Source organism: Furipterus horrens, unplaced genomic scaffold, assembly GCF_987537825.1.
Source record: "Furipterus horrens unplaced genomic scaffold, mFurHor1.1.pri manual_scaffold_1, whole genome shotgun sequence".
NCBI lineage: Eukaryota > Metazoa > Chordata > Mammalia > Chiroptera > Furipteridae > Furipterus > Furipterus horrens.
Genome location: NW_028327171.1, coordinates 97,118,669 through 97,145,415, shown reverse-complemented (window position 1 = coordinate 97,145,415; position 26,747 = coordinate 97,118,669). Strand labels below are relative to the sequence as shown.

The window sequence follows — 26,747 nt, the reverse complement described above, 5'->3', positions numbered from 1 at the left end:
ACTGGGAAGTCAGAGAAAGGGGGGCCTTGGAGACAGGATTGGGGGTAAACCTAGGGTGAGCTGCTGCTGCCCATTGCTCCCCTAGTTGCAAATCTTGTGGGGACCCTTAGAGTCTAGGAGGAAGGGGCATGGGTGTACTCCAGAGTGAGATTGCCCCGAGTCTTTGTCCTGAGGATTTTTCATCTTTTTTTTCCCTGTGGGCAAGAATCTTAGGGGAGAGGGTTTCAGCTGAATATTCATCATCTTTTCAGGTGCATTTTTCATATGCTGATGCATTAAAATCAGCTTATGGGGGTGGGTGGGATTATTTTGTGGTCTGTTTTATTGTTTTACTTTTATCTTGATCTGTCTGGCTTGTAATGGGTTTTTTGTTATTTGTTCCCCTGACTTAATCTGTCCTTGGGTTTAGCTGGCACAAGTGACATTAATTGGGTCTCTGTTTTCTGTTTCCAAGACCAGGATATTTAAGCTATGTAGTCTCTGGTTATGCTCTCAGGTGTCCTTGATTAGGAGAGATAAGGTCTTGTGACTCACCAGCTGGCTGTTAATTGTTCAGATTGTTTGGCCTTGCTTAATAATTTTCTTGTCTCAGTTTCTTTACTCCACTTGCCCAGGAATTTTCCTAGCTTCTTAACTATCCTCTCACATGAGAACAGGCTTCTTAGTAGGAGAGAAAAACCAAAAGGAACCAAGCGATGTACTTTTCGTAGAGAAAGAGAGGGGAAGAGGGACCCATACCACTTCAGAATAGGCAAAATGGCCCTGCTTTAGGAGCCAATATAGTCTGGGGACTGGGAAAGAGATGGAATGATTCCACCTAACACTAAGGAGACTGGCATTTTAACCCTCTGTCTTATAAGTTGAAGCAAAACAGACTTTTTCTTTGATTATGAATTTTGAAAAGTTTCTTCAAATCAAACATGTAAACAGTTGAACAGTCTAAATGGGAGCACTTTTTAATTCTAATATAACTGTTGCCCCATAATTTATAGGTTTCTTCTCCAGCTAAAGGAAGATAATTCTGAGTTAATTAATAAACTGTGGACTGATATTCAGCAGAAAATAACAACACAGTCACAAATAAGAAGCTCTCCAGGAACTCCAACATCTGCCTCTCCATCAGTTGAAAAAAAAGGTATATTTTCCCATTGTATTATTTCTCACAGAGTAATAGCTTACTTTATTATGTTATTTCTTGAACACAGTAATTTTTAAAGGAATTATTTGAGTTTTGACTGTTTTAGTCTGAGTAAGATACTGATTGATTTGCCAGTTGAAATGGTTTAAACCTTTCTTTTTACCTGAAGTACTTTTGGAAATATTCTTTGTTTTAGCTGCTCTGAATGCTACCAGTGCTGTCAAGAGAATCCACACCAGGGTTCAGCCTGAAGAATCCACTGAGTCTGTAGATTTGAGCTATGTTGTGGGACAAGTGCTGAACCCAAGGAAGCAAAAACAGCTGTTGAATAAAGGTTTAGTTCCTTAATTTACAAAGATGAATTATTAAACATGTAACTTCATAGGACTATTTTAATGTCTTAGTAAATGTTTTTCCTTTAAATTCATGCAGTTGGATCTAGCTAAGTGAGACTTTGTTGTGTGGTAGCTAAGAAATACCTCCTTTTATCCCATGTAACTCTGTAGAACAATGATTCTAGTATATTCCTTATAGATAGAGTAAACCTGACTTAAACTGTGTAGATTTTTTTGAGAAAATGGTGGTAACTTCTGTAAAAACCTTTCTAAACTGTGAACAACAGCCAAAGGTTTTTATAGTAGTTTTCTATTATAATTTTCCTGATCTTGAAATAGAGTGATTTCTGTCATTGTTAGTGAAAAGAAAACCGGAGTTGCGTGCTCCTTTGAAGCAGAGGAAAAATATGTTATCAGCTAGTACAGCCTCCACAGACTTATCAAATAGCAATAATCCCAGCCTGGATGTCCTCAAACACATGATACATGAAGTGGAACATGAAATGGAAGAGTATGAACGGTCAACAGGACGTGAGGTCAAGGAGCCACAGAGCAGTCAGGGTCTTACAGGCTTCACTCTGTCGCTGGTGAGCTCCCTCTGTCGCCTGGTTCGGTACCTGAAAGAGGTAAGAGCATGAGGTTATTAGAGTCTCCTCTTCAGAGTGCTGCAGGAAAGGTGTGGGATTTTTCGTCTATACTTAATTGGTTGCAACTTCCAAATAAAGTATAGTCAAGTTTTAATAGCTTTCCTTAGAATACCTCAGTTTTAGATTATCTGCAGCAAAGGTACCCTCTGAATTTCCCTCTCCATTCTGATTCACATATCATCTAGCATGTAGGTACATGCTCAGGTAAGTGATGTTGATTTTAATGTGAGCTTTAGTAAAATATAATTAGGAAAGTAAATTCACTATAAATAAAAGGTCTTGTGCTCATATTGAGTATTATTGTTCTGCAGTTACAGATTAAATAGAACTACTAAATGTGTCCTCATTCTACTGCTTTCCTCTGCTTCCTACTCCAGCTTTAGTTCAGTTTGGAGAGCAGCATGCCTGGTATCTGTAGACCCAGACTGGGAAAATTCTCCCTGTTATCTTTGTGACTGGTAACTTGGGCTTTGCTTTAGCATCTTAGTGGGGACATTTTATTGTTGTGAAATAATCTATAAGACAAGCAAAGATTGTTTCTTTCATTCATTTGTGAATAATAATCAGTCCTTGGAATGCTGTAGAATTAGAGTTAGCTATGCAGTTCATCTTTTAAAGTAATCTATTGAACTATTTTTATGTATTAAATTTGTTAAACATAAAATATAAAGATATTTGAGGAAATTTTATTAATAAAGTTGATTCACCTCTATAATTCAGAGGTTTCAATTTCTCTGGCACTGTCTTTGTAAAATTGCCTTTTCTTTTTCTTTTCTATTTAATTATTTATATTTTGGCGGGGGACCCCTACTCTTTAACAATTCCCCCCTCTCAGACTTAAGAAACTTTATAATCTTATAAAGGACAATGGGCGAAGGCCTCGTGCTCCTCTAGCTGCTTCAAGCTGGACATGGTCATTGTCCTACCTACCCTTGGGTCCAGAAATCCCTAATAAGAGTGGGAGTGTGGAGAGAAGGGTGGCCTTCACATGGGGAAGGATCTTGCAGACTCCAGGTCAATTGTCTGTCCCCAGGCAATGGCATGCTCAGTTTAACAAGCTGGCATTCTTATATTCCAGGGGCAACAGATTTGGCAACAGGGTTAAAAGGCATCATTCAATCCATAATCACTAGACAAAAGGCAGGAATTAATTTTCCAATGTCCTACATTAGGAAAAAAAAGGCTTCTTTGGAGGAAGATGCACAAGGCACGTCACACCTGTCCAGAGCCCTTTTGCGCACTAAACTTAGTTTGGGCTGAGAGGAATATTTTTACCTCTGGGCCCATTAGGATAGAAAAGAGAAACCAGTTTTAAACTGAAGCCCTCAGACCACCCCATACTTCCCCAACCCAACCACTTAGTTCAGCCAAACCATTGAATCTCAGGAGGCAGTGATGCAGACAGGATTAAGTGAGGCCTATATGTACAGACAATCACTCAGGTAATGAGATCGTAGGCTTATGCCCTATGAAAACAGAACACACATGTTAATTTATGCAACATAGCCCACAAACCAGTCTTTAAATCTGTGAGGCTGTCTTATTGGAAAGACATCCAGTTGCAAGGTATTTGACATTCTTCTTGCGTATAAATTAAGCATCTTTGATGATGTCACAGACTTATTTTAACTTTCAAATGAAAATAAACTTTAAAGACAGCTGCACTACTTTATAGTCTACCACTGAGCATTGTGATTTTCCTTGTTCACAATTTTTCTCCTTAAGATTACCCTCCTTGTCATTAAAGGGACTGCATTAAGTCCAGTTTTAATTTATCCTGTTCGTTTGCATAAACACAACAAGAGCAGCAAATGATCACATATGATTTTTAGGTTTGCTTTGTTGGAGCTCACACAAGGAACCTTTAGGTTGACCTACAGTCTGCCCTTCAGGGCACAGAAGCTGAGCCACACACCTTTAGTGAAAGATTTATTGTAGTGTCAGAGTTATGAAAGTCTTAACATTCTTCTACTCTCAAGTCAGGACTCCAGGAGTGCATATTGCTCTGTCTGAAAGTATTACAGGCTTAGAAGCATGTACTGTTTTAGCTAATCACTTGCTTTACAAAGGTCAACCATTTAAACCTGTCATTTATTTTAAATCATGTATCAACAGACTTAATTCTCAAATTGGTGATATATTCACATGCTATGAAAGTCAAAGATACAGAAGGGTGTATGATGAAAAAATCTAGTTCCCACCCCTAACTTCCATTTAACCTGTTTGCTTCCTTGTAGCCAACTATCATTACCAGACACCCATGTGTCCTTCTAGAGATGGTCTACGTATATTCAAGCAATATGTATATGTACTTCCTTCTACAAAATTGTAGTGATTAAGTTTACATACCATTCTGTTTATTGTGTTCTACTTAAAAAATGGAAGAGGATAAAGCAGCACATTTTAATGAAATATAAACCTTTTAATAAAAATACTGAAATCTAATTACTGTCACATAATATATACTTTGTCAGTATTCTCTTCTTTGACAACTTTGAGTAGAAACTTTTAGTTTTCAACATGTGATGCTATTACTGGGAGTTTATTTGATTTTTTTTTCTTTTGATAGAGTGAGCTTCAACTGCGTAAAGAAGTAGAGACAAGGCAGAAACTGGAGCAAATATTAGGTGATCATCGAGAACTCATTGATGCTCTGACAGCTGAAATTCTGCTTCTTAGAGAAGAAAATACTGCTACCCAGGTACTCAGATCAGATCCCAAACTTTTCTGTGTTTAGTTGTACAGTATAAAACATCTTCAAGAATGTATTAGCTTTCTTCTGTTTGCCTTTGGTTTAGTTGTGTTAACATGATTATTTATACTTCTTTATTATCATCAACGGTAGTTTTTATTGACCATCTATTATATGTTGGAAGTAGTATTGTAGAAATTTGTACTACAAGAGGTGTATAGAATAGACTTATTATTACTGTATTTAAGAGACATACTAAATATTGAGAAATACAGAATCTACATTTAAATAACTATCAATGTTATAGTAGTTTATTTAATGTTAATGAGTGATATCTTCCATTTCTTTTTTTATTGTTGTTTTATTAAAGTTGTTCCATTTTCCCCGTTTCTCTCCCCTACACTGCCCATCCCCACCCCTCTCCCACAGTCTATGTCCACAGGTCATTATACTAGTTCCTTGATTAGACCCTTTCCTTTCTTACACCCCTTCACCCTCCCCCACATCCCCTCTGGCCACTGTCAGTCTGTTGCTTGTTTCCATGTCTCTGGTTCTATTTTTTAATGAGTGTTATTATAGTTACTTTAAATTTCAAAACAGTAGAGGATAGAATTTGAGGAACCCTTCTGCAATCATATGTCATTTAAAGTTGTTTATAGGACTTCATATTTCTTGGATGAGTTTTCTTTGCCACTTGTCTGGCTAATCACTCCTTTTTAAAAAGATGTATACAGTATTTCATCTAGAGAACCTTCCTGCCTCCATGCTGCATTTAATATTCTTTCTTTGTGCACTTTTTAAAAGTATATTTTATTGATTGTGTTGTTACAGTATTTCCAATTTTATTTCCCTTTGCTCCCCTCTGCCCCGTACCCTCTTTCCCTCCAACAATCCCACACCCCTTAGTTCATGTCCATGGGTCGTGCATATAAGTTCTTTGACTTCACACTTTCCTATATTATTCTTAACTTCCCCCTGTCTATTTAGTACCAACCGATTATGCTTCTTAATCCCTGCACCATTTCCCCATTTCTCCCCCTTCCCTATCCCAGCTGATAACCCTCCAAATGATCCCCATACATATGATTCTATTCCTATTCTGGTTTGCTTAATTGGATTTTGTTTTTATTTTTTAGATTCAGTTGTTGATAGTTGTGAGTTTGTTGTCATTTTAGTGTTCATAGTTTTGATCTTCTTTTTCTTAAGTCCCTTTGACATTTCATATAATAATGGCTTGGTGATGATAAACTCCTTTAGCTTCACCTTGTCTGGGAAGCACTTCATCTGTCCTTCCATTCCAAATGATAGCTTTGCTGGATAGAGTAATCCTGGTTGAAGGTCCTCGCTTTTCATCACATTGAATACTGCTTGCCAGCCCCTTCTTGCTAGCAAAGTGTCTTTTGAGAAATCAGCTGATAGTCTTATAGGCATCTAGGCACCCCTTTGTAGGCAACTCTCTGCTTCTTTCTTGCTGCCTTTAGGATTCTCTATTTGTCTTTCACCTTTGGCTTTTTAGTCATGATGTGTCTTGGTGTGGTCCCCTCTGGGTTCAGCTTGCCCAGGACTCTCTGTGCTTCCTGGACTTGTATGTCTATTTCCTTCACAAAATTTGGGAAGTTTTCCTCCATTATTTTTTCACTTAAGTTTTAAATTTCTTGCTCTTCCTCTTCTCCTTCTGGCACCACTGTGATATGGATGTTGGCATGTTTAAAGTTGTCCCAGAGGTTCCCAAGCCTCTACTCATTTTTTTCAATTCTTGTTTCCTCACTCTGCACTGGTTGACTGTTTTTATTTTCCTTATGTTCTAAATCATTGATTTGAACCCCAGTTTTCTTCCCTTCACCATTGGTTTTGTGTGGCTTTTCTTTTGTTTCACTTAGCATAGCCCTCACTTCTTCTCTTATGCGTTTGCCGTACTCAAGCATATCTGTCAAGCCTGTGAGTGTCCTTATCACCAATCTTTTGAAATCTTCATCTGTTAGGTTGGCTGTCTCCTTGTCTCTTAGTTCTCCCACTGCAACCTTGATCCGTTCCTTCTTTTGGGCCATACTTCTCTGTCTCATCCTCTTACAGGATTCTGTGTTTGTTTGCCTCCGTGTCCCAGGTAGAGTTGTCGCTCCTGTTATGTTGTAAGGGGCAGAGCCTTAGGGATTCGTCAGTACAGGGTGACCTGTTTCACCACATTGTGGCGCTGTATGTGGGGGAGGGGTCTGAGTGGGAACGATGCCGTTTGCCCAACACTTGCCCCCTTTTCAGGCACTTCTCCCACTTCCGTATGGGACTGGCGCCCCTCTAGCTGTTGCCCTGGCCGTTGTTCCCAGAGTGGGTGGGTCTGCGGATGTTCTAGGATGGTGGGGGCCCTTTCAACAAGCAGACTCTGCTGAGAGACTAGCAGTCTCTGCCTCCATCCCACCCCCACTGGTTTGCACAGTCAGAAGCAATGAGACTTGATATTCCCCGGTTCTGGGATGGTGAGCTGCGCAGTCTGGTGAGGAGCTGGGAACACTCCACAGGTTCCCTCCTGACTTTTTAAAACATGTAACTGTGCTTTCTGCCAGCCTGCCACTGCTGCCGCTGCTGCCACCACCACACTGTGTCCTCTACCCCGGCTCCGCCCCTCCTACCTTTCTGGATGAGTATTTCTTCTTTATATCTTTGTTTGCTGGACTTCCAAGCAGTTTGATTTTCTGGAACTTCTAGTTGTCTCTAGTTTTGAGGTAGTTGTATTTCTTCTTAGTTGTGAAGGGAGACGCAGCGTGTCTGTCTGTGCCTCCATCTTGGCTGACCAGCCCTTTGTGCACTTTTGATACTCTCTAGATATTGCTCTCATTGTACTTACCAAATTGTGTTACACATACATATGCACCTGTCGTCAAAACTGTGAGGTGCCTGAGGACAGAGACATTTTTGTTTCTCTTTTTGTTCTCAAATGGTAGTTATTACAACTTTCATTTATCAGCCAAAAGAGACTATAAAAACAATAGTTAGCAGATAAGTTGTGTTTGTGTAAATGGACAGTAGATATAAATCATGCAGGTTTAAAAAATCGATGTATGGTTTATATACCATTTAATTCACCCTTCTAAAGAGTACAACTTGATGAGTTTTAGTGTATTCACAGAGTTGTGCACCAGCATCATTATTTAATTTCAGAACATTTTTACCACCACAAAGAGAAACCCCATTAGCAGTCACCTTCTGTTCTCTCCTCCTTCCAGCTCCTGGCAACCACAAATCTACTTTATGTTCCTATATATTTGCCTAGTTGGGATATTTAATATAAAGAGAATCGTGCAATATGTGGTCTTTTGTGTCTGACTTCTTTAACTTAGCATAATGTTTTCAAGGTTCATACATGTTGTAGCATGTATCAGCATTTCATCTTTTTTAATCACCCAATAATATTTGATTATATGGTGATAATATATTTTGCTTATCCATCCTTTAGTTGATGGACATTTGAATTGTTTCCACTTTTTATATATTATGAATGAATAACGCTGCTATGAACATTCATGTGCAAATATTTTAGTGAACATACATTGTCAATTCTCCTGGGAAGATGGGCAGTTTTAAAATTTACTATTTGTTCAACAAATTTTTACTGAGCACCTACATGGGCCTGGCACTATTCCAGATACAAGAAATACAGTAGTGAACAAAAAAGAAATCTTTGCCCTCATGGAGCTTATGTTCTAAATAAATCTTAAAAAAAGAAGAAAAAGTGAAGTATATTATAGGTTTAATGATGATGGTGATAGGTACTATAAAGAAAAATAAAGCAGATAAGAGGCATAGGAAGTGCCTCTGATGGGAAGTTGTAAATGGAATGGGCCGTGCCTACCTGAGGGGGTGACATTTGAGTGAAAACCTGGAGGAGCGAGGAAGCAAGCATGCAGATAGCTGGGCTGAGCAGCAGAGCAGAGGAACAACTGCAAAGGTCTTGAGGTGGGAGTATGGGTGTTGAGCTCAGAAACCCCAAGGAGACCAGTGTGGTAGGGGTGGAATGTGGGAAAGAGAGAGTAGTAGGATACCAGAGCAGATAAGCCTGGTCCATGGGGCCCTATAGGCTGGCTAAGGACTTAGGCTGTTACACTGAGTGAGATGGGAGACCACTGAAGGGTTTTGAGTAGAGAAAAGACATGATCTTATATAGATTTTAAGAGGATCAGTTTGGGCTAGTATGTTAATACCAGATCAGAGATCACTGCCCTTTCTTGGTTTATGGTGCCCTCAGTGTCTCAAGACACCTCTAGGCCGAAAGAAATACCCAACAGTTCCATTTTTTGAGTAGTTAGGTTCCAGCAATAAGCATTTATGTCTTAACAACTTAGATGCTGTTTGAAAAAAATGATACATGTAAATTGATAGGAAGAGTCACATTTTTTAATTCATGATTAAATAACCACAGTTATTTACTAATGGAATATGTATGCCTGTTGGGCACTGCAGAGCTTCTGAAAGCTTGGAATCATATTGGACACCATCATTCTTATTTCCGTTCCACAATTATTTTTATGCGGTATTGCTTTATAGTATAACTACTAAAACCCAGCTTTGTGATGATAGGACATCATCAAAAAGAATATATCTTGATCTAACGTAGAATCTGTGAACTGCCTCAAGCTCATAGTTCACTGGTACTGGACAGATATTGAACATCTGTGTTTCCCTTGAAAATTTAAAAGGTCCTGTGGTGCCCCTGTGGGTTCACTCTGTTGCCCCAGGTGCCTCAACCTAGCTGAGAACAGTATAGGAGTAAACTGCAGGTGTGACATGGCAGCCTGGTCTAGGTTAGAAGTGGAAGAGGTTGTGAAAAGTGACCAAATTCTGGATATATTTTGAAGGCAATAAATATGATTTGCTGATGGCTTGGATATGGGGTAAAGGAGAGGGTGTAAGAGAACAAGAGTAAAGGGCAAACACAAAGTTTTGGACTGCGCAGTCAGAAGGGTGCACTGCTGTTACTGATGAGGCAGGATGTTCAGGAGAAGTTTGGCTTTGTACATTTTAAGTTTGAGAAGCCTCTCTTTAGATAGAAATATATATATATATATATATATATATATATATATATCACTGGATATATGAGTGAGGAGTTTGCGAAAAATTTAGACTGATATAAAAATGTTCAGTATACTTCATTCAATAGTCCTACTAATAATATTTCTGACTTCTGATCACATTTGATGAAATGTCTGTGTCTTGGAGATAAATTGTGTATATATGTATTTTTTCACATTATTTTATATATATGACCATAAATGTTTTTAGTTTATGTTTATCATTTAAATGCCTGTGTAATATTCTTTTTTAAAAAATATTTATTTATTTGTTTGTTTATTTATTTATTTATTTTTAGAGAGAGGGGAAAGGAGAATGAGAGGAAGAGAAACATCACTGTATGGTTGCCTCTCACTTGCGTCCCCAACTGGGGACCTGACGTGCAACCTAGTCATGTGCCCTGACTGGGAGTCGAACCAACGACACTTGGCTCGCAGGCCGACGCTCAGTCCATTGAGCCACAGCAGCCAGGGCCTGTGTAATATTCTGTTTAGTTTTCCCCAGCTGCTAAACTGTCTCTTGGGTTAGCTTGAGAGTCAGTCAATATCATCTATATAAAAGGTTTTGTGAGTCCAAAGCCCTATAAAAGGTTAATTCTTATTGTTATAGCAGTGTATATATTCATTAATAATATTCTATGAATTATTTATCAATTCCTTTATCATGGAATTCTAATATATTTATAATTATGTATTCTTATGAACGTATTGTTTTAGTACTTGAATGAAAGTCAGAAATTCCTGGAGTATTTAAAATAATGATATAGTTATACAAATCCAGGTGATGATTTGATGTCTGATGTGCCAGTAATGTTATTTCGTTCTTTTTTCTCTAGGCAAGACTTCGGCAGTATATGGTCACAACAGATGAGCAACTTATATCACTCACACATGCCATTAAGAGCTGTCCTGTTATAAATAACAACAAAGAAAGTCTGGCAACGGAAAGGGGAGCCACGAATAGAATTATGGATAATCCAGGTCAGTGGGTCTTATTACCCCCAGTTGGCATTAAAATACTTATAGAGTAAACAAACAAAACTGTAAACTTATATGGGGTTATTGACTGTTTATGCACATACAGCATTGTCACTGCTATAATTGCCACTAATATTGATTGGATACTTGCTCTATGCCAGATACTTTTAAAGTGCTTTACATGTATTATCTCGTTTAATCATCATAGTAGTCGAATGAGGTAGATGTTATTGTTATCCCATTTTTTAGATGAGAAAACTAAGGCTTAACAAGGATTGGTGACTTAACAAAGTCACACAAATAGAAAGGAACATAACTAGTGTCCTAGACCAGTGGGGCGTACTTAGTGCCAGTACTTTTAATCACTGTGCTCCAGGCTCAGGCGGAAAAGACATGGTCTTGGAAAAAAACAAAACAAAATAAAACAAAACCCTGAACTTTAGAAATTCTTAACTTTTATTTATCTTGGGTAATGTTTTGAAAACCATTTTTTCACCTCATGTGCCATCATATGACATAGGCTGAATAGGATTCTTAGGTTTTTTCATGTTTTTTACTTTGATGAGTATATCTGTGTGGAAAGTATTTTAAGGAGTGTATTCTAGGGAGGGATTCTAAGAAGTGACTGACCACAATATGACTTGCATGAGATAAACTCCGTGGCTAGGGCAGGTCTTCATGGGCTAGAGGCCTTCAGTGCTTTTCTCAAAAACAGCTACTTCTTCCCAGCACTGGCCCCACAGGAACTCTGCCTGTGACTTACTGCTGAAAGAAGATTGTGGCCTAAAAAGTGAATGCTTTTACAGGCCAACTGATTTTTGCTTTCTATGGAAATGCATTTAAATACATATACCTGAATGCACTCATAGTTCCTTTAAGTACTAATAATCTCTCATCTTCTTTAGAGGGGTCAGTTGTAAATGCTAATGTCTCCATGCCATTGATGTTCAGAGGGGAAGAAGTGCTTGAATTCCCACAGGAAGACTTGCCTATTAAACTATCACAGGTGCCAAACCCCCAAGATAGTGTGAATCTGGCCAGCAATTTTCAAGCACATATATTTGAGCCGGCTGTGTTATTAACACCACCCAGGCAGAAGAGCAACTCAGAATTCTCTCCTCTGCAGGATGGTAAGCAGGCTTCTTTTAAAGTTATATGATAGTTGTTTTTATGCTTTATATCTGTAATCTGTTGTGTTCATTATTACCTGATAAACAGAACTTAAAAAGATATTGATTATATATATTTCCTTTAAGCTGAAGGAGGATTGGTGGTTTACATTATGTGTGTTGTACCGATGGTGAAATATGACATTGAATTTCATTATATATATGTTCCATTAGAAAAAAAGAAATTATAAATATTATGCCCCAATTAAGGGACTAAAGCTCTTAGCATTAAAACATGGAGTAGGGGGAATCCTGTTTGTCCCTACGGTCCAGGAGCATAGGAACAGGTAAGAAACAAGAGGAGATTATTCTCAAAAGAGTAATGAAAGTTTAACCAAAGAAAGGTGAGAACGGTGACCTTAAAGATTTTGTAAGTCAGGTCTGGTTATTAACCTCTTTCTCATCAAAACTTTTTAGCTCATTCAGTTGAGGGAAATTTGTAATTAAAGTCTATGGACAATTAAAGATTGCTTTAGAGTCTCTTTTGCAGTATATAGTTTTAAATAAAATTTTGAACAATTATTGTTAATACCTAGCTTACAGATTCTTATTTTTAAATGACAAATATGATTTTTTATTTGTCACCATTAAATTTTAAACAGATTCTTGGACTGGGGGCTCACATCCATCAGCTTGTTCAACTCTAGCACCTGTCTCAGCCCCAGTAGCTTTTCCAGAAAACTGCTGCCTTCACCGTGAAGCTCCTTGAGTTCTCTCAATTCAAATTTGGGGCTTCTTCAGCATTTTCACTTTTCTGACAAATACATTGTGAAGCGGATGAATAGATTAGCAAGCCTTTTCTGTCTTTTCCAATGCTATCTGGAATCAGTTTATTGACCACTTCTTTCAAGTCATTTGTCTGCACCTCTCGGGTCATGATTTCCATCAACCTTCTTTGGGATTTGGCAGACCTGTTGATGCTGAGCATAAGAGGTCTTCCAAATCTGATTATTGCATTTTTTAGTAAAACCAACACAGAGTAGATGAACCAAATAACCACTGGTAGTCTAGATAACAACACGAACTTCAGTCATGGTCTGCCATTTTATGACCACAGAGCACATTTTTCGTGGATAAGATCCATGCCATGGACATTAGGCGGTTTTTGCCCTGAATGTCCTCAGTAATTAGCTTGGATTTTCTAAATGCAATTTCATCATTCTGCAGACCAGCTAGACTTACTTCAGAAACACGACTCTTGAGAATGCCAGATGTGATTTTGGTTCCTTGAGTTTGCATGACTAGTGTTTTACCAATACTTTTTATATTGAATATAGCTGATGCTTTCACATCAAACCAATTTTTCTAGGATCGACCACCTTCTTCTTGGATATGCTTGTTGATTTTAGAGAGAGAGGAAAGTTGGGGTGGGGGAGAAGGGGAGAAACATTGATCAGTTGTCTCCCATATGTGCCTAGACCAGGAATCAAACCCACGACCTAGGTATGTACCTGGATTGGGCATTGAACCCACAACTTTTTTGGTGTATGGGTCAATGCTCTAATTGAGCCCATTGGCCAGAGCATTCTTGGCTCCCTTTTTGCCACCTTTCCTAAGGTGCTTGCACTTGCCAGCTACCAAGATGATGCTTAGAGAGCAAAAGGGCCCTTAGCTCACATATCCTAACTTGGAGTTCGTGGATGGTCTTCAGAAGTTCCATGGACTGCTTCATTGTTTAGAAAATTATATCTACTTGTCCACATGTACATTTTTCTGGACCTATAGCTTTCATTTCATTTTTTAAAATGTATTTTATTGATTATGTTTTTACAGTAGTCCCAATTTCTTTTCCCTTTGCTCCCCTATGCCATATACCCCCTTCCCTCCAGCAATCCCACTCCCCTTAGTTCATGTCCATTGGTCGTGCATATAAGTTCTTTGGCTTCACTCTTTCCTATATTATTTTTAACTTCCCCCTGTCTATTTTGTACCAACCAATTATGCTTCTCAGTCTCTGCACCATTTCCCCATTTCTTCCCCTTCCCCCTCTCAGCTGATAACCCTCCAAATGATCCCCATACCTATGATTCTGTTCCTATTCTGGTTTGCTTAGTTTTTGTTTTTATTTAGTAGATTTTGTTCTTGATAGTTGTGAGTTTGTTGTCATTTTAGTATTCATAGTTTTGGTCTTCTTTTTCTTAAATAAGTCCCTTTAACATTTCATATAATATAGCTTGGTGATGATGAACTCCTTTAGTGGTACCTTGTCTGGGAAGCACTTCATCTGACCTTCCATTCTAAATGATAGCTTTGCTGGATAGAGTAGTCTTGGTTGTAGGTCCTTGCTTTTCATCACATTGAATACTTCTTGACAGCCCTTTCTTGCCTGCAAAGTTTCTTTTGTGAAATTAGGTGATAGTCTTATGTAACTCTGCTTTTCTTTTGCTGCTCTTAAGATTCTCTCTTTATCTTGAACCTTTGGCATTTTAATGATGATGTGTCTTGGTGTGGTCCTCTTTGGGTCTAACTTGTTTGGGACTCTCTGTGCTTCCTGGACTTGTATGTTTATTTCCTTCTCCAAATTTGGGAAGTTTTCCTTCATTATTTTTTCACATGAGCTTTCAGTTTCTTGTTCTTCCTCATCTCCTTCTGGCACCCCTATCATTCAGATGTTGGCATGTTTAAAGTTGTCCCAGAAGTTTCCAAGCCTTTCCTCACTTTTTTCAATTTTTGTTTTCTCATTCTGTACTTGTTGACTTTTTTTCTTCCTTATGTTCCAAATCATTGATTTGAACCCTGGTTTCCTTTTCTTCACCATTGGCTTTGTGTGTATTTTTATTTGTTTCATTTAGCATAGTCTTCACTTCTTCCTTTCTGCATTTGCCATACTTAAGCATATTTGTCACATCTGTGAGCATATTTATCACCAGTGTTTTGAACTCATCATCTTTTAGGTTGGCTATCTCCTCATTACTTAGTTCTCCCACTAGAACCTAGATCCGTTCCCCCCTTTGGGCCATACTTCTCTGTTTTCTCATTCTGACAGGCTCCTGTGTTTGTTTGCCTCTGTGTCCCAGGTAGAGCTGTCGCTCCTGTTACATTGTAAGGGGCGGAGCCTTAGGGATTCGTCAGTACAGGGCGACCTGTTTTACCTCTTGTGGCACTGTATGTGGGGAAGGGTCTGAGAGGGAACAATGCCGCCTGCCCAGCACTCGCCCGTTTTCCAGGTACCTCTCCCACTTCTGCACCGAACTGGCACCCCTCTAGCTGCTGCCCTAGGACCGTGAGGGCCCTTTAAACGAGTGGTTTTTGCTTCCACCCCAAGCCCCACTGGTCTGCACAGTCAGAAGCAATGAGGCTTGATTTTCCCCGGTGCTGGAACCGTGAGCTGTGAGGTCTGGTAAGGAGCTGGGAATGCTCTCCAAGTGTCCCTCCTGACTTTTTAAAATGTGTTACTGCCCTTTCTGCTGGCCTCCCGCTGCTGCTGCTGCTGCTGCTGCCACCACCACACTGCATCCTCTCTGCCCCGGCTCTGCCCCTCCTACCTGTCTAGGTGAGTATTTCTTTATATGTTTGTTTGCTGGACTTCCATGCAGTTTGATTTTCTGGAACTTCTGATTGTTTCTAGTTTTGAGGTAGTTGTATTCCTTCTTCGTTGTGGAGGGAGACGCAACGTGTCTGTCTATGTCTCCATCTTGGCCGGAAGTCGAAAAAACTGAACTCTTGATAATCAACCTTCCCTCAATGTTCTTTTTTTTTTTTTTTTTTTTTTTAATGTTCTTCATCTCAGTGACTACATCACTGCCCATTCCATTGTGCACACCGTCTTGAATGCGTGTTTCTCTTACAACTGGTAGTTTATCATTTCAGTTCTACTGCCAAAATGCTTCTCAAATTTATCTACTTCTCTCCAGCTTTCTAGCAATAATACCTTATTCAAAGCTGCCATCATCCTTCTTCTAGATTACCACAGCTGCTTACTGGTCTCTTCCATTCCTGGATCTTCCAATTATTCACAGCATTTAAGAAATGTAAATTTAGTCATTGCCTAACCTTGTCCAGGTCTCATTGCTCTTGGATTAAACTAGAAAATTCAAAACATGGCTTAAAAAGCTCTGCAAGAAGTGAACCCTGCACACCTCTCCAATCTCATATTTTTCCAGTTTTCCCTGATTGCTATGCCACAGCTGGAATGGCCTTTCTTCTTTGCTTTTTCCTGTTCTGAGGCCTTAACATATGTTGTTCTCTCCCTGTAATGTTCTTTGCTCTACTTTTTGCCACAATGTAATTATTTTAAAATTTTACTTCTTCAGAGATGCCTTTTCTGACCATGCTCAGTTTGCATTATTATCTATACTGTTCCCACCCCCAAGATTCTCATATATGAGTTAATATACATGTTAAAATGTGAATTTGGCAGATGGTTTTTCACAAGGATACTGATAAAGATTTAAAGAATATCAATGTCTCTGCACTTGATTGTTAGAGGCAGCATGGCAGGTATATTTCCTGCTAAAATGATTTAGACCTTTAGAAGCCAAATCCTTGTGTCGAAATGCTTCTTTGCCATGCTGGGCTAATGAGATGAGTGTAGTGCCAATCTATGGCTAAATAATGCATGTTTGTTGTTTTAAAATTTTATCTACAGCATTGAGGAGGACTGTTCAAACTCGTCCTGCTCCACGAATTCCTCCAACTGTGGAAGTAATTGAGAAGGACCAAAATTGGGAAAAGAAGACCTTTCCGACTAGCCCAGACATTCAGAATTCAAGTGAAGAGAGTCATCTCTTCACTCAGAGGTGGAGGGTGTCTCACATGGGAGAAGATTTGGAGAACAAAACCCAGGCTCCTTTTGTTAACCTCTCACAGCCCCTGTGCAATTCCCACTCAAACACTCAGCAACCTAGGAACCCCGCATTCTCAGAAGAGCCCCCAGTATTGGGGGATGGGCAACAGCTTAGAACAAAGGAGGCATTAACACAAAGAAAGGACATCGTGGCACGAATTGCTGAATTGACACTGCAGAATTCAGCCATCAAGGCCCATCTGAATAATATTATTGGGCCAGGGGGAGAGCAAGGGGATGGACTTCGGGTGTTAAACAAACAGGAGACAAGTCACCTGAGCAACATGACTGCTGTGAGTACCAGTTAAGGACTGACATGGACACGTAGGAATTTCAGTACCTTACTGGAGCATCTTCAGGGACTTCTTTCCAAAAGTGATCCTGGTTCTCTTTGAGATTGCTACTAGTTGGCTTATGCTTTGTCATGTCCTTATTACCAAATAAGTAGAAGTTATTTGTCAGTTTATATCTCACATACAACAACAGAGGACAATATAAAATAAAAAAGGAGGAATGAATAGGGAAAATAGGATAAAGGTAAAATGTGTAACAGAGCCAAAATTAAGCTAGTATTGAAGTTTTAAATATAACATGTGGAGTTAATATGACTTAAAAATTTGCCACACAACTACATTTTAATTGAAAGCATTTTTATTCTTAAAGAGACTCATAAAAAAGAATTGTGTATAGTCAGCCCTTAGTTCATAAGTAGTTAATTTTTTAGGACTCATAATGCATTTTCCTTTAGAAATGATTTTAGAGGATTTTTAAACTCAGACTTTAATGTGTTGTACATATGAATCAGCTGGGGATCTTGCTAAAAGGCTTTTTCTGATTGAGTAGGTCTGAGGTAGGCCCTGTGCATTTCTGGTAAGTTCCCAAATGATACTGGTCCAAGGATTTTTTACTTTGTGTAGCAAAAGTCTACATATTATGGTGCAGTAATTTTGTAACTTAAACTGTGAGCTAACCTGGTAACGTAAACTTTCATTTCCTCATTTGTGGGGTGAAGAGGGATCCTAAGCTCCAACTGGGGAGAATTTATAACCTTCATCCTCACGCAGGTCCCAGTGATGGGAGAAGTTTCCTTTTACTTCTTTATGAGCTACAGTGGCTCCTGTCAGGCTTCTGAGAGGGGACAGGACAGAGAGCAGTGGGAAGGAGCTGGCAAGCATCTTGGGTTAGGAGTTCCAGGGGTGATTGCATCCATAAGGACTTTGCCAGGGATGGATCAAGCACTTCTAAGAGAAGATTAGGAGATGGGGGATAGTAAGGTGTGGGGATAAGGGCCATGCCTGTCAGCACTGGCTAATGGGCAATAAGGCAAGATGGGTATGGCAGAAGGGACTGACAGAAGAGGACTAGAGAGGAGTATTAGAAGTGGGCAGTAGCCTTCAGGACAGATGTATGTAAGTATAAACTGCCTCAATTTTGAGTCATTTGAAACACTTCCATGTTTGCAGAGCTTTAAAGATTATTTGAAACAGGCAACTTTTAAAAAAAGGCAGCAGAGTTGAAAGTTGAGTTTGCCTCCTTTTCTAATTAGTATATAGACCAGGCTAGAGAGGACAATCTATCACTGCCCTTTTTGTTATCAGGATTGCAAAGTGACCTTTAACATATGTTTTGCTTATTTCTTTTTAAACTAATAGGCATAAGCTACAAATTACTGATTTCTTTTGGAGATTGTTTTTTTCCCTCCAAAGGGACATATTTAGCTAAATGAAATAATTGAGAATGACACACATATTTCAGGAATTTTCAAATTAAACATGTTATATTCCTTGGGTAACTATTTTTTCCCCCTCTTGTATTCCTTTCCAGTCACCAACTGTTGAGTCATATATATATCTTAGGCCAAAAGTGACCTGGAAAGGCTAGCATATGATTGGAAGGAGTGATAAGAGTTCTATAAATCTTTACCAAATAATTTATGGTGTATGTTTGAAGATTATAATTATAGAATTATGTCTTTCAACTACAGCAGACCCTTTTGTATATTGCAATTCAGAACCCAGATCTTGCATATGTGTTACTTAGAAGCCAGGTCTCTAGAAATAAATAGTCTTTGCTCCTGTGAACTTTTGTGAATTTCAACAAACACTAAGAGATATAGGAAAGCTTTGTCCCACAGACACTCTCCATGGACAGAGGGACTATAGGATTTACGTGGCACCAATATTAGAAGGATTATTATCCCTGTTTTAGTCCCAGTTTTTCAGTTAAGTGACTTGTGAATTCTGTTGTTTATCCACCATTCTAGTTTGCACACAGCAAGGGCTGTATTAACTTGCTCACTCTTAGTGCAAGAGTTTATGTTTACAAAAAGTCAGAATTGTTTGGATTATTTTTAATATGGAATCTGTGCCCTTATTTTTTTAAAGACTTTTCCAGCAGCACAGCCTCTAACACCAAGTAGCATGGAGGAACGGATTGCAGAACTGAACCGGCAGAGTATGGAGGCTCGTGGAAAACTCTTGCAGTTAATAGAGCAGCAGAAACTTGTTGGTTTGAATCCTTCCTCTCCACCACTGTCACTGAGTCAGTCACCTCTCAGAGCTTGGACTGATTGGTCACAAATTCATGATGCAAAAGGTAGAGAGTTTAAAAGCTAAGAAATTTTAACTTTCTTGATTTTGCAAGTATTGATATATATTGAACTGAAAGAAATCTCAGAGAACATATATTTCAGTGCCTTCAATTTTTTGTAGAAAGAAACAGACTAAATCACAGAATAAATGACAGAGATAAAACGGAAGGCCAGTCTCCTGTTAGAAAATGATCCCATGGTGCTGCAGTAATCTTCAGTGTCTCGGTTCTGAAGTTACTCTTAAGTGGAAATGGGACTCATTACAGTATATGGTTTACTTGGGACATATGCTGCATAAAATACAAGCATCAAAATTATGATTTAGAATTTCATTAACAAATTACAAGTTATTCTGTTGAAATCATTCAAACATTAATTTGTAAGTTAAACTATTTTTACCTTTAGGAATGTGAAAAGCTAGAGGGAATTCTAAAGGTACTGATGAAACAAAGTAGATCTCAAATTGTTCTTTAGCCAAACCTTGAATTATTAAGATCCTCAAGGACAGAGCTCCATGAAGGCTGAAAAGAGACTGACTGGCTCAGTATAAGGGAGGGTTCTGTCAGGTGTAGAAAGCTCGGTGGTGTGTTCCCTCAGGCGCTCAGGCATTTGGGCTGTAGAAAGGTTAATTTGTCCTCTGGCTAACTGAAGCAGGCTTCCTTTAAGGGATCTGCCAATAAGACTTTTCTCAGTTAAAAGTTATTTCCTTTTTGAAACTATAGACCCAGAATGCAGATACTTTCAGAAATTACTGGAAAACGTTTTCCCAGGGCCCTTCCTCTTTTTTTTAGGCTTCTTCAGATGACAGCTTCGTTTACTGTTCTTCATAGTCACTAAGTCTAGATGCAAGTTCTAATTAGAATGAATAAATTAAATCACTCAATAAGTGTGTACACCTGCTACATGCCTGCCATGCTCTGGGTATGGGATACTGCATCAGACAGCACTAGTCCCTGCCCAACTTAACTACTTTAGTATTCAACTTGGGAAGCAGGTCATAAACAAATAAGCAAACAAATATATGAGATAATGTCAGTTAGTGCTAGGAACAATGAAGAAAAATAAAGCAGATTACTCTTAAGAATAATTTTGTGATTAAATAAGACATCTTCTGTTTTAATAGTTCTTAAGGTAAAAATATTTTTATTTATATTACTTAGTCCTCAACACACCCTGAGAGTAGATGGAGCCGATATCATACCTGTTTGATAAATAAGTAAACTGAGATGTAAATAGGTTATGTTGTTTGTCCTACGTTCCAAAGCAAATTGGTAAATTTGTGACTATTCTCATCATTTCAGTGGTTATAGCTTTTAAGATATTCTTTTCTTAAGTCTTGGTTTCACAGAAACCACTGTGGACTATAATTATAAAATAAAAATAAATCATATGCTATAAAACCTGTTGTTGTTAAGGGGAACTTAGGAATATGTAAACAGGCGTTCATTACCCTTAAAAGCCCAGAAATCACTGGTTTTCAGTATTCATGGGAGCCTCTGTGAAACTGACTGGGATGGACATAAAACATTTCATTAGTAGATACTTAGTAAATATTGGTTGATTGATGACCTACTTCTGAAATAGTGAAAATATACATCATTATTGCCATTGGCCATGTGAGCTCTTGAGCCAACTTTCCCCTCCTATTTAAATAATAGTAATAATGTAATAGATTAGAAGATTTAAAGTTTTACTGAATGACTTCAGTTTTTTGTGTTTTGTTTTTGAAAAATTCAGATAAGTTACTTTTGACAGAAATCTCAAATTCTTTAGGGGTAGCTCTTAATACCTGTTTTTCACTTCTAGATCTGACATGGTACCACTTGTCTGAAGATTCTGGCTCTCTATGAACTGGCATGCTATTGAATTGACACTAGTAACTAAAGTTTCTTGTCTCACAGCTCATTAAAAAAAAATCCTTCAAGTCTATCTGTGGGCCATAGTGATAAAAATATAGACAGGACCCCAAAATTTATAATGTAAAATTTTCAGTAAGGCAGAAATCAAGTTAAATTTTATGTTTTTATATTAGTGAAAGGTAATGAACTAATATTTATTTTTATATTTTAGACGGAGGAAAGAGGACAATTGAGGTATCTATTCCAGGAGCAGAAGCTCCAGAAAGCTCAAAATGCAGTACTGTCTCTCCTACCAGTGGAATAAATACAAGAAGGTAGGGTTACAATGTGAATAGTTACTTAAAAAGAAAAATCAAGAACATGGTATGTGTGTTACTCTTCGTGAAAACAGGAAGTGCATGATATCTGGCTTAGGTTCAGATTCACTGGTGTAAAGAAAATAAAGTAGTTGAGGGAGGGCGAAGAAGAGGCGTAGGAAGCATGGGTTGGCTACTGAAAACAAAAATGGGATAACAGCACATATATAATGCGTTATGGGTTACAAAATTTGGAGATAATATATGACAGGATGAGTAAATTCACCGCTAGTATTTTCCTCCTTTATAATAAAGAGACTGAAGCTCATAGAGCTAATTGTGTGGTTTGCCTGTGTGGATTACATGTCGGTAAGTGGTGATTCTGGGGATGTACCTGCCTGGCTTTCCGTCTCCACTGCACACCTACTGTTTGTTACACTGCACTGCTGCAGGTCTCCTTACTCTTCCACTCCCTGGGCCTTCTTCTTCACCCTTCACATCCTTTTTTTCCCCTTCAATGTTAAAAACTTATTAGTGTGATAGTGTAATGGTAGATACATATTATACATTTGTCAGAACCCATAGAATGTATAACACAATGCATGTACCCTAATGTAAACAATAGATTTAGTTAATAATAATGTATCAGTATTATCTCGTCAGTTGTAACAAATGTACCACACTGATACTGGGTAGGGGGGGAGGGGTTGAGGACTGTATTGTGACTCTTCGTACTTTACATTCAATCTTTTTGTAAATCTAAAATTACTCTTAAAAAAAGGAAAGTCTGTTAATTTTTCAAAAGACTTAAGTTGGTGGAAATACGTTGCAAATAATTTACCTCATTTGGACCTAAGTCAGCCATAATTTTTCAAGCTCTTGACATTATTGAGACTTGTCAGTCTTATATGATTTCTGAAGGTTAATAATGATAGATTATTCTCTCTCTTATTCCTCACAAATAGGTCTTCAGGGGCTACTAGTAATTCTTGTTCTCCATTAAATGCCACGTCAGGAAGTGGGCAAGTCACACCTGTTAATTCAAGAGCAAAGGTATATGATAAAATGTAATTGTGAAATGTGTTTAGGGGCTGGAGGGTGAGGGTGGAAGGTGGCTATTTTAGTGATTTTTATTCTTAATTATTATTTTTGTTAATCTTAAAGATGAGATAAAATTTTCATAAGTAAAGCAATATTAATTCACCTTCATTAGGAAAACAAAAAGACCACATACTTCTTTTGTTTTCTAGGGTAACTAAGGAATAAGATAAAATTCAATAGGATTTTAACAATCCTTAAAGATTAGAAATTATTAGTTTCATGGAGATCTTCCCAAATAATGTGGCAGGACACAGACATGTGCCTTAAATGTGTTGTAGGTATACCGGGATATTGGTTCCCCTCTGTCCATGCTGTGGCCGGGTGGGGCTCGGGGTTGTCAGAGCCCTGGGGCCCATCACTTTCTGTGACCCCATTGTGCCATATCTGAGGTGCTACTGGTTACAGAGCTATGGCACAAAGGGTAAATAAATGCCTTACATATTTTTCATGTGTTCTTATTTACTGTAGAATTGTATAGAAACTAAGCATCTTACAATATATCCAAAATTTTTGCACAAGGCATTTTTGTGTGTTGGTAATAAAGCAAAATATAGTTCCTCTGAGTGTTTGGTCATAGCAAATTGTGAGGATATCTTTAAAATAACAAACATTACATCTGAAAACTTGAGCTAACAACTTCTGATATAGGGGAAATCTTTGCTGTTCTTATTAATAACTTCAGTAATTGGATCAAATAGTGTTTCAATAAACATCAAGTATTTACAGTCCAAATTAATTGATGAGCTTAGATATCCCAATTGTCCAACACTAGAAGATTTGACCTTTGCTGTTTTACCATGTTTTAAAAATGCTTTAAAGTAAGCTATTTTATACAATGTGCTCTCTGTTTCTGGAATTTAGTCACAAATTTCATTTACAACATTAAATAACTGTTACTTTTTAAAAGTTGTACCTATGATTTACATAAAATACTGGATTTATCATTTTTTAAAAAATTAGTTCTCCGACATCAACAAGGATACCTGTTGACCAGGGAATTAGTTATTTGGGAGTGTCTCCGTTAGAGAATAAAAATTGCCCCTAGCAATTTACTTTTTCAGTACCATTCAGTGGCATAAGATAACTTCGATTCTGTGTACTTGCACGGACTCATGGTTATGATTAGTTTCTAAATCCTTTTTGCCTCTTTGTTTCAACAGATTGAGAAACAAAATGAAGAAGGCTGGTTTGCTCTTTCTACCCATGTGTCATAAGTGAGGTCAAGTTTTACAGCTTCTTCTCAGTAGTATATTCTTGAGCTTCTATTCCCCTTTCCCTGTTCTTGTTTTCTAGTTTTTATGTCCTTTTTTCAAATAAAACTACAAAGATCTTGTAGAACAAAGAAATAAAACAATTATTTTATTTTTGAACTTTCAAATAGATTTCCATCAGTTAACCAACCTGCAATCTCCTGTAAATAAAATTTTGGCTATAAGAAAATTAAAGTTTCATATTCTAATATTTCATAAGTATTTTAAACTTTTTTTGAGTAATATATTATTACTTTTATTCAGGATTTTTTTTGTCTAGTATATCTTAAACATTGATCTATTTTATTTTATTTTTCTGAAGAACTGAGTTGCTTTGCATATAACTTAAAATAGAATGCCTTTGTGTGATTAAAGTCTGGATTTCAGAAAAATTTAACACTCTGTTTGGTTTTTTATTTTGGGAAAGTCACTGTAGTCCATTACTTTTTCCATCAAGTGGAATGTACAGCTTTAAAAAGTAGGCATGAGAGTGATTGTTTATATTTGTGTCAGCAGGTAAGAGTGGTTGTATATATTGTAAAATTCTTATACAGTCTTTAAATGTGAAAGTGTCATCAATAATGGTAATGTGCATAAAATAAATAATGATCATAGAGCTCAAATGTCTAAGTGCAGTGACATTGATTGATTGGTATATTTAGTGTTTGAAACAGAATTGAATATAAAATGTTGCTATCAATTTTCCCAGCCCTGAATCTACTAAGCATTCAGAATAGGTCTTTCCTCAAGGCATCTGTTTGACTTTCAAACATTGGTTTCTATTTTAAACTTGGTTTTTGAATGATCTCTGACCCTTGGCTGTATAATGGGAATTCTCAACCTAACTGAGATGGTTATGGGGTGTTAGAAGCACATTGAAACTATTTGTTTGGGAACTTTGTCAGGTAACATTTTCCCTTCTCCCACAGTTGTAAGTCACTGTTCTAGTAAGTGTCCAATGCAGCTTTCTTTTGGGCCTCTTCATTGTTTCAGTGGCTAAAAAATAATATTATTTTCTTCTGGTATCACTGATTTTATTTACATAAACTCATCTGTATCCATTTGCATTTTTGCAGATTCTTCCATCTGTATTGAACTTTTTGAAACTTGTTATTTAATAAATACCGTCCCTCTCTGGAATATAAACCAATTTAGAGCTATTCCTTATATTACTGAAATGTAAGATTATCTGCCTGATTTGTGAATGAATTCTTTTGACATTCATTTTCCTTATTGTTCTCCAACTGGCTGACTCTTTATTATTATTATTATTTTCCTTATATTCCTGTAAACCTCAAAAGCCATGATTCTCAACTTTGGGAGCATTTAAAAAATGCCAAATTGACTACCTGAGGGGCTTGTTGAGGTCTTGACATGCTATTTTTAAAAGCTCAAAGTGATTTAATGTGAAGCCAGAGTTGAGAACCATTGCAAAAAACTTTTACCACTAGCTCACTGGCAACCTGTGGGACGATGTTTAAGTGTCCATCTTGTTAATGTTGTTTTTTTTACTACAAAAGCAGGTTTAAAAACTCCAAGAATACAAGATGTAAAGAGCCTTTCTTTCTTAGGTCTTCTACAATAGTGCTTCTCAACTTCAACTCCCATTAGCGTCATCTAAAATTCCTAATGCCCAAATCCTGATACATACCAAGTAAATTAGAGTATTTGAGGGCAAGATACAAACATGAGTATTTTTGAAAACTTCCTAAGATGGTTCCAGTGTGCAGCCAAGTTTGGAACCATCATTACAAAGATATTTATTGTCGCCTAATCATAAATTGGTCCATACTTGTTTTTATTAGTTAAATTATTAAAAAGTCTCTTTACCAGTTTTCAGAGCAAACTGTATCAGTGGGTCTCAAAGTCTGAACCCCATTCAGCAGCATGAGCATCACCTGAGGTAATTGTTGGAAATGAAAATTCTTGTGCCCTACTCTAAATCTGTTGTTCAGAAATTCTGGTGTCTGTTTTAATAAGTTCTTTTTGTGATTCTGTTGCATGTTCAAAGTTGGAAAACATTGACCTATAATATTGCAGAGGGGTAAACTGCAGTATTTGACTGAGATGTACTTACTACGGTTATATTTACTTTTAAGATTCCAAAGTCAGATTACTTGTTTTTCTATTGTTTAGACTCAAGGTCTTGGATACCATATGACTTCTCCAATATACAATAGAAAGCTGCTAATCACCTACCTGACTAATAAAATTTATAGTTCTCCAAATGGTAGCTTGGGAGAAAAACTAGGTCAATAATGAAGTCCACAGTTGTGATACAATCATTCCTACACTCTAGAGTGAAATAACTTGGGTTAGCAGAATTTAATAATAATTTACTCTTTACTAAGTGCCAGGCACTCTTTTAGCAACTTTAAATGACTTCATGACACCTTTATGTGGGTAGGTACTACTATCCTTATTTCACAGAGGAGGAGCAAGGAGGTAAGTGCTCTCTCAAGGTCACACAGCCAGGGAGTGGTGGCACTAGAATGGTAACACAGGCAGTCTTTCTCCAAAGCCAGTACTCTGCAGCTGTCCTACAATGTGTGTGGTATGGAAGCACCATAATAATAATCGCTTTCCTTTATTGAGCCATTATTGTGGCAGGCCCTGTGCTAAGCTGCAGTATCCCCATTATTTCATTTAAATCTTATGGTAAAGCCCTGGCTGATGCAGCTTAGTGGATTGAGTGCCAGCCTGCGAACCAAAGGGTCCTTGGTTTGATTCCCAGTCAGGGCACATGCCTGGGTTGCAAGCCAGGCTGCCCCCCCCCCCAGTTGGGGGTGTGTGAGAAGCAACCACACATTGATGTTGTTTCTCTCCCTCCTTCTCCCTCCCTT

At 37.8% G+C, this 26,747-nt stretch overlaps 1 protein-coding gene across 3 annotated transcripts in view; it reads left to right on the top strand.

The window, feature by feature from the left end:
• Window positions 1–24,903, top strand: part of SPICE1 (spindle and centriole associated protein 1) — a 63,378-nt gene extending 38,475 nt beyond the window's left edge. Inside the window, exons 8-18 of one of the 3 annotated variants that reach the window (XM_090276687.1) lie at window positions 993–1,135; window positions 1,335–1,472; window positions 1,834–2,099; window positions 4,690–4,821; window positions 10,712–10,856; window positions 11,759–11,983; window positions 16,611–17,101; window positions 19,193–19,403; window positions 21,469–21,571; window positions 22,519–22,606; window positions 23,815–24,903. In XM_090276687.1, the coding sequence (XP_090132813.1) occupies window positions 993–1,135; window positions 1,335–1,472; window positions 1,834–2,099; window positions 4,690–4,821; window positions 10,712–10,856; window positions 11,759–11,983; window positions 16,611–17,101; window positions 19,193–19,403; window positions 21,469–21,571; window positions 22,519–22,606; window positions 23,815–23,868 (1,996 nt within the window). In that variant the 3' untranslated portion in view covers window positions 23,869–24,903. Of the gene's footprint in view, window positions 1–992; window positions 1,136–1,334; window positions 1,473–1,833; window positions 2,100–4,689; window positions 4,822–10,711; window positions 10,857–11,758; window positions 11,984–16,610; window positions 17,102–19,192; window positions 19,404–21,204; window positions 21,275–21,468; window positions 21,572–22,518; window positions 22,607–23,814 lie in introns of those variants that run through there. The other 2 variants (XM_090276697.1, XM_090276706.1) reach the window with 2 other exon arrangements.
• Window positions 24,904–26,747: the final 1,844 nt, after the last annotated feature.